Source organism: Cynoglossus semilaevis, chromosome 17 (assembly GCF_000523025.1).
Source record: "Cynoglossus semilaevis isolate Cse_v1.0 chromosome 17, Cse_v1.0, whole genome shotgun sequence".
NCBI classification, from domain to species: Eukaryota; Metazoa; Chordata; class Actinopteri; order Pleuronectiformes; family Cynoglossidae; genus Cynoglossus; species Cynoglossus semilaevis.
In genome coordinates this window covers 15,748,772-15,755,459 of record NC_024323.1, presented here as the reverse complement: position 1 = coordinate 15,755,459, position 6,688 = coordinate 15,748,772, and the positions used below count along the sequence as shown (strand labels likewise).

Here is a 6,688-nt window from a genome sequence, read left to right as displayed (position 1 = left end):
TAGAAATATAAGAAATGTTAAGATTTTCTTTTTAAATGTCCAGTGATTTCACGCTGAGAAGTTTTTATTTGAAAATAAAAAAAAATAAATTGTCATTATTTTCAAATTCCAAACACCAGCACAGGGTCCAGAGACAAAAGAACTTTTTTTTTCAGGTGTATTCACATTTGAAGTGCAGCTGTCAGTGGTTTAAAGTAGAGATGAACAAAGAGTGGAGGTTCGATTCCCTGACCTTCAGTCAGTCCTCACCGTTTGGATGTTTCTGTTCTGACCTCGTCCTGACCTTTGTCTCCTGTTGGGTCATTTGTTTTATCACTGTACTGTTGACTTCATCTCTCCTCTTCCTCCTCCTCCGACTTCCCACCATCGCCTGCATTTTGCTCCTTACTGCGTTTGTCTCACCTTTCCTCCCCCCCCCCGTGTGGTTGGCGTCCGTCCCTCCTTGTCTCCTCAGATCTGTATAAGGGTCTCCAGTCAGGTTCTCAGGTTCCTCTGCCTCCTCACTTGCAGCTGGCTTTCTCAGGTAAACTCTGACCCCCGCCCCAGCCTCAGAACTCCGTCCATTTGCTTCCTGTCTCCTGTGGTCTTTGGTTGTCCTTGTCTGTCTGCTCCGCTCCACTAGAGGTCTCTGTTCATCTCTGGGGCAGCTCGTTTGTGACGGAGTCCGTGTCTCGTTCACTGCTGCTTTTCACTGAAGAATAAAACTCTTTTCTGCTGTTGTTGCTCAGATGTCAGTCAAAGCCAAGGAGGAGACTCTAAGAGGAAGACTCTATGATGCTGCAGGACCAGGACCAGGACCAGGACCCCTGGGACAGACCGCTGAGGCAGCGGCCCGTGTCAAACTGGGCCACACTTGGTTTCAGTTAAATGTAACATTTTTAAAGTTGAAATACTTTTTCTCATAGAATTGATGAATTAAGTGACAAATTTGTCAACGTTTACAAAATCGACCTATATCACTGTGGACAGGACGGAGCGGCTGGGTTTTTTAAAGTGTGTGTGTGTGTCTTTGTACGTCCCCCTCTCTGATGCATGGTCAGTGTCTCTACTGGTGCTGTTTTTATCTTGTAATTCTCACTGATAACCTGTAAGAAACATCAGCTGTTCATTGAAGTTCATTTTTTACCTGATGAACAGTTTTTCATCGTACTTGAATTCTGAACTGAATTCTTTTCTGTATAAAACTCGATCTGACTTCATTAAATTTGATGCTTTCGCAGTCGACTCCGACTCATTAACTCGTGGCATCATTTCTGAAACGTCTGATGGAACAGAGGAGCCACAGGGTGAAGTAGGCAGTGTACATTTAATGGAACCTGATTTGGCTGAAGAACAAATATCAAAACCCAAAGAAAACACAGTCGACAAGATGGAAGAGAGAATAAGAAGGAAACAGGTTCAAACCCCAGAACAAATCAACAGACAAACCAATAGAAAAACAAGTCAGTTTATAAACAAGGTCAGAGGTCAGAGATCAGCTGGCAGTGGGAGAAGGTCAGCACTGACCCCCGGGTGGTCCTTTCCTCCCCCCTTTGCAACACTGTGACTTCACTTGACCAGAGGCCTGGTTTTGTCGTCGTCACTACACTGGTGGGCTTTGTACTTTTTCACCTCAGCCATGTACTTGGACCAGGCATCGCTCTTGCCCGGGGTAGCCTGAGGTGGGGGCAGAAGACACAGGTGAAAGACCGCAGGACTCCAGCTTCACACACACACGTCACGTCACGTCAGCTACGTCAACACTTACTTCTGTGTCCTGTTTCTGCTTCTTCACAACCACGCCCGTCTTAAGGAACACACCGCCTCGGCGCTTCCCCACCTGGGTTAGGGGATAGAAGACTGAAACCGTTACAGGAGTTCTTGTAGGTTGACTGCCAATGAAGGAGACTATACCAGAGCAGATGGTCTACACTTAGTCTCTTGCCGCATCACCAGCCATCATCAGTGAGGGACAGCCCTGCACTTTGATGACTCAGCGTTTTCTGGTCTAGACAAACTGCTACTGTATATAAATCACTGAGTACAGACTAGTGCTGGCATGTGTGTGTGTGTATAATAGTACCACCACCTACGGCTGTAATCAGACTGTCTAACCAGTGTGAGGTGCATGTTCATCTATCTCTTCTTACAACTGGCAAACCCCTTACAAAGCTGGTCACGGGAGGAGGCTTCCTTTGTGATGCTGAGGTCTGTCCTTTCTCTGTGTCTCCACCTGTTTGTTCCTTCTCCTTTTTCTTCTTCTTCTCCTCCTCCATCTTCTTGAACATCTCCATGAAACTGCCGTCATTAGCGAACACGTTGCCCCCGGTCACCATGGCTGCGCCCACCGCCGGTGCGGGGCTGCCGGACGGGGACGCGGGGCTGGAGCCGCCGCTGCTGCCGTCGTTGGACGTTGCAGGAGTGGGGCCGTGTGGATCCATTTCCCCCTGGGTTAATCGTTCACACACAAACACAGTCCGGCAGCTCAAAATGCTGAGGTGTCCCTCTGTTTTAAGGGCGACTTCGTGTCGAACGTGTGCTTTGAAGAAACGCACGGTTTCACACGCTTTGTTATGGCGGAGACCCGGCGTAAAATCCCAGGGTTTGACTCTCACGGACTACTTTAAAACAAAAAGGACTCGTTATAGCAGTGAACTCGAGCAGTGAAGACGTCTAAAGGTACACGTTTCACGACACCGGCTTTTCTGCGTATTTACCAAACAAAAACAAAGGCAACGACGGTGGCTAAAACTGCTAGCTACCTAGCGTCCCGGTTGTTAGGCCTCTACGTTGGAGCTAACAATTAACTCCTCTTTGTTGTCAGAATTACCCCGTTTGCAAATTAATAAAAAAAAATAACGACACATTAAGAGATAGTCATACCCACAAAAAAACTCATCAAGGCGCGAAGACTTTATCGAAATTTGTGGCTAACTTTCGCCATTTATCAATCACTGTCGGCCATGTTTAGTTTCCTGTTGTGACGTCACGACGTGTCTTTGGCGCCCCCTGCCGTACCCCGGTAGCATTGCGTGTGGTTCTGATTCCAGTATAAAAAAACGTTATTTAAAAACACTATCGTAATATTATTAGTCAGACATTCGGTCTCAAACCCGGTTCTACTGTCGGTTCTATTTATTTTAATAGAGTGAAGTAATGGAGAACAGGAAGTGTTTCTGGAGACTTCTGGTTACCCGACGATTGGCTGCCAATCAATTCACCTGCCAGTAAAGAATCCAAGATGGCGTCTTACACTAGGTGTGCAGTGGAGTTTGTGTGAGTGCAAATAAAAATGTTTAAATGTTGGAATGTGTTGGTGGAGAGACAGAAGCAAATCACCTGCTCGGAAAAGGATTTCAAAAAGGTCGTCGTCAGTCAAACAATAGATTTTAAGTACGTGATGCAACTAGACAAAGAAATCCTCAGCAGACGATCCTAGATCCTAGAACTGTCGCCTATATTACATTCATTTATAAAAAGAACTATAAACGACCCACCATCCTCTGATCACGTGGACACTCGCTGCCACAGATCATTGGATAAAAAATAAACCTTACACAAAAGGAAACGAAGACAACTATTATGGTCTACTATGCTGTTGTATTCGGCTTTCTCCACTAGGTGGCAATGTGTACCGTCTAACGTCCTTCGACGTCACCGCGGTGCCTGGTCACTTCAGTTCTTCGATGAAGTTGTGGTCAGTTCATGTGAACGTGATTGTTTGAACGGCTTCAGCGTGAACACGGCGTCAACACCGTCGTCACGTCACTGTGACTGACGGTACAGCTGGCGGCTCAGTGACGGAGCAGCTGGTGAATATGTAACTGCACTGGTCGCTGAATCACTTCTATTGTCAAGTCTCGCGTGTGAGAAAACGGTACCGTCGTCATTAGAACCGTTGGAGACGCAGCGTGGGCGGTTGACCTTTCACCTCTGCGCATCAACAACGTTATACAACATTTATATAACTTTTGTTTTTTAAATTAAATGTTGTTTAGATGATTATTCTTACAGGAGAGAGCCTCCCACTGCAGCATGTGAAGCTCAGGTGGAACCAGCGGGAGGGAGAATCACGGACACCGGAGAGGGTGAGTGACAGTCCAGGCCTCTGTGCACGTGTCTGTGGGAGTGGACTGGGGGCTCGTGGAGAGGAAAATGAAACCCACCAGAGCTCCTCGTACGTCACTGTTGTCATCACAGATGTTCCCACAGACTCTCCGTGTGGGTCGTGGGCCGAGGCGTAGGAGCCAGTCTGGCATGGACTGGGCTGAGAGTGCAGACTGCTTCACACGTCACTCATCACAGCTACGTTAGCACGTGGGGGTGGGGGGGTCTGCGTGTTTGATGTGTCCCACAGGTGTGATCTAGAGGGCAGAGGGCAGCTGGTACCATGTGTGCCCCATACCATCGAGCACCGAGCCATGGTTATTTATTTATTTATTTATTGACCAACGTGACCCAAGTGTAGCCACGGGGACCCGAGTGGACGTGTGGGCCGTGGGTGTCATCAGTACTGATCAGTCTACAGACCTGCGGTGGAACTGGAACTGTTGAATACAGCCGAGTTCACACGTGTACATCCCCTGAACTCAGGTTTCTTCATAAACTCAGTGCAGGGGAGCCGTGGCGTGGGTTCGCCCACGGCAGTTTCCACGTTCATACATGGCAAATAACGTACGACTGATGGAAACTGCTCTGTTGACATACGAACCAGAGGCGTAAAAAAAGTCGTGTCTCCAAAACAGCTCGCGGTGAGAGTGTGCTCCGACCGCAGCTTCATTCAGCTGCTGCTGCTGCTGCTGTTACTGCTGCTGCTGCTGCTGCTGCTGTGAAGTGGTTTGACTGAGACCTGGCTGTTTTCTTTCACTCTTGTTTACCTCGACGTCAGAGGTGTGTGTGTGTGTGTGTTTTTACCTCAGGATTTCCCAGGTTTAAATAATGTCAACATCTCTGTCTGTAGTTCGGAGGCCACGTGACTCTTTCAGCTCTACTTTAACTCGTATCAGACATTACCCATAATTCCACTTCATTGACAAGTGTTGTTCTTCTCTTCTTTCACATGTTGACCTCATTATCAGTGTTTTTCTCTGCTCTGTGTCTGAGGCTCCTGAAAAATAGCCAGTGACTCATCCACGCCGTTCACAGCGGGACTTTCCCCGTCGACATGCGCCTTTTCACAACCCTTGCGCCGCACATATTTGGGCAGTGATGCGTCGCTGCAGAATGTTGTCCCTGGCAGCGCCAACATCTCCATTCATCCACACTCGTCCACACAGATGCTGCCGCCCGCCCGCCCACGCCTCGTGCTCTGCCAAGCCGGGGTGGCATCTTCAGACGCCCCCGACATTCCTGAAGCCACTGTCACTTCCCGCGGAGCCGCTTGTTTTTTATTAGAGCCATAACTTTGAGCTCTTTAATGGTTGTGACGCGGTGGTCCTGGTTCGATGGTGTGTTTTTAATCAGATCTCCCGCCATATATATATATATTTACGTTACTATTCCCCTGTGTTTCCCCTCAAATATAACCGGCTTCTTTATATTTATTTGTATTATCGCACGAAAAGTAAAAAACAAAAATATTCCAACGTGAGCCGCGGTGAAACCTACGACCCCGACCGATACGACAGAGTGAGAGCCTGAAGTGAAAGCAGCCTGTGTTGGGGGGTTCCCAGAAATCCTGCCCTGTGACGACATGCCCATATATGGCTGAGCCCTGCGTAATTTGGAAAGGCGACGCACTGTGGGTAAAAACACTAGAGTAGAGTCGCCCCCTGGAGGAGGTTCTCCGAGGAACCATCAGAGAAACGGGAAAATACATGTATAAATATATGATCTGTCGACTTGTATGATGATTGGATTTCTGTTTAAGCTACGTCATCATGATTGTGTGTGTGTGTGAAGAACACTCCGGGTCACGTGTCTGTCTCATTGACTCTTTACTTAAATACACAGGACAAATAAAAAAGAACATTGTAAACATTGGACATGTGGAGTTTGTCTGGATCAACCGGACAAACCCAATAATTTACACATGGATTAAATGCAGTTTTGCAGGACAACAACAACATCTGTCTACCAACAGAACACCCGACTCTGGGCCGGTGCCCACTGTGTTGCCCACTGTCTGTTCAGTCTGGGGCTCTGGGGTGGAATGGTGTCCTCTGCGGTGTCCAGCATCCGGAAGTACCATTTCAAACAGTTCAATTTCACCCTCCAGGAGCCCACTGGTCTGTTGCCGTGGCCCAGGTGGCGCTGTCAACATCTCGGCCTCCGTCCCGGGGGCCGTGACTCCAGTGTTTGTACTTTTCTCAGTCATGTTCGAGTGTGTGCTCCTCAGAACGTCTCCAGTTTGCTGGTGAGCATCAGCTGACAGCCGCTGTTCACGTGCGTCAGGACCTTCTGTTTGAGCTGGGCCACCTGGTCCCGCAGCACCGACGCGGTGTTGGACAGACCCGCGTTGTCGGTCTTCAAAACTTTCACCTTCTCCTCCAGCCTGGCGATGCGCTCCAGTTTGCGTCGCCGGCATTTAGTGGCCGCCAGGCGGTTCCTCAGCCTCTTGCGCTCCGCCTTGATGCGCTCCTGCGTCTCCAGGTCGATGGGGGACATCGGGGGGGAGCCGTCGCTGCTCAGGAGCTCGGGCACCGTCTGCGGCTCCTCCTTGAGAGCGGGGAACAGCGTCGGGGTGAGGCCCGCGAGCGCACAGCGGTGC

General features: G+C 49.0%; 2 protein-coding genes and 1 long non-coding RNA gene across 5 annotated transcripts in view; 1 reads left to right on the top strand and 2 right to left on the bottom strand.

Moving 5' to 3' along the window:
• Positions 1–6: 6 nt before the first annotated feature.
• LOC112488398 (uncharacterized) lies at positions 7–1,219 on the top strand. The gene is made up of 2 exons (XR_003052410.1): positions 7–523; positions 729–1,219. It is a non-coding gene; the product is annotated as an uncharacterized LOC112488398 (long non-coding RNA).
• A 68-nt stretch (positions 1,220–1,287) lies between these two features.
• trir (telomerase RNA component interacting RNase) lies at positions 1,288–4,678 on the bottom strand. Of its 3 annotated transcripts, none has more exons than XM_025064483.1 (3): positions 3,992–4,678; positions 1,748–1,819; positions 1,288–1,656 (listed from the first exon to the last, which is right to left on the bottom strand). In XM_025064483.1, exons 1-3 carry the CDS (start codon positions 4,172–4,174, stop codon positions 1,549–1,551), a joined length of 363 nt encoding a protein of 120 aa, XP_024920251.1. In that variant the 5' UTR covers positions 4,175–4,678; the 3' UTR covers positions 1,288–1,548. The 3 variants fall into 3 exon arrangements, with proteins under 3 accessions (XP_024920251.1, XP_024920250.1, XP_008328955.1); XM_025064482.1 differs by lacking the exon at positions 3,992–4,678 and adding an exon at positions 2,213–2,997 and having other exon boundaries at positions 1,748–1,887; XM_008330733.3 differs by lacking the exon at positions 3,992–4,678 and adding an exon at positions 2,148–2,985.
• Positions 4,679–5,898: 1,220 nt separating this feature from the next.
• The window catches only part of junbb (JunB proto-oncogene, AP-1 transcription factor subunit b), a 2,427-nt gene continuing 1,637 nt past the window's right edge, over positions 5,899–6,688 (bottom strand). Inside the window, exon 2 of the mRNA XM_017040456.2 lies at positions 5,899–6,652. Within this exon, the coding sequence (XP_016895945.1) occupies positions 6,313–6,652 (340 nt within the window). The 3' untranslated portion in view covers positions 5,899–6,312. The remainder of the gene's footprint in view (positions 6,653–6,688) is intronic.

Bases quoted from the DNA above. Each gene is read 5' to 3' on its own strand.
- trir (XM_025064482.1), bottom strand. From the start codon at position 2,420: ATGGATCCACACGGCCCCACTCCTGCAACGTCCAACGACGGCAGCAGC. The intron at 1,888-2,212 runs GTGGAGACACAG...GCTCTGGTATAG, and splicing joins AAAGGAGAAGGAACAAACAG to TCTCCTTCATTGGCAGTCAA. The intron at 1,657-1,747 runs GTAAGTGTTGAC...CCCCCACCTCAG, and splicing joins AGCAGAAACAGGACACAGAA to GCTACCCCGGGCAAGAGCGA.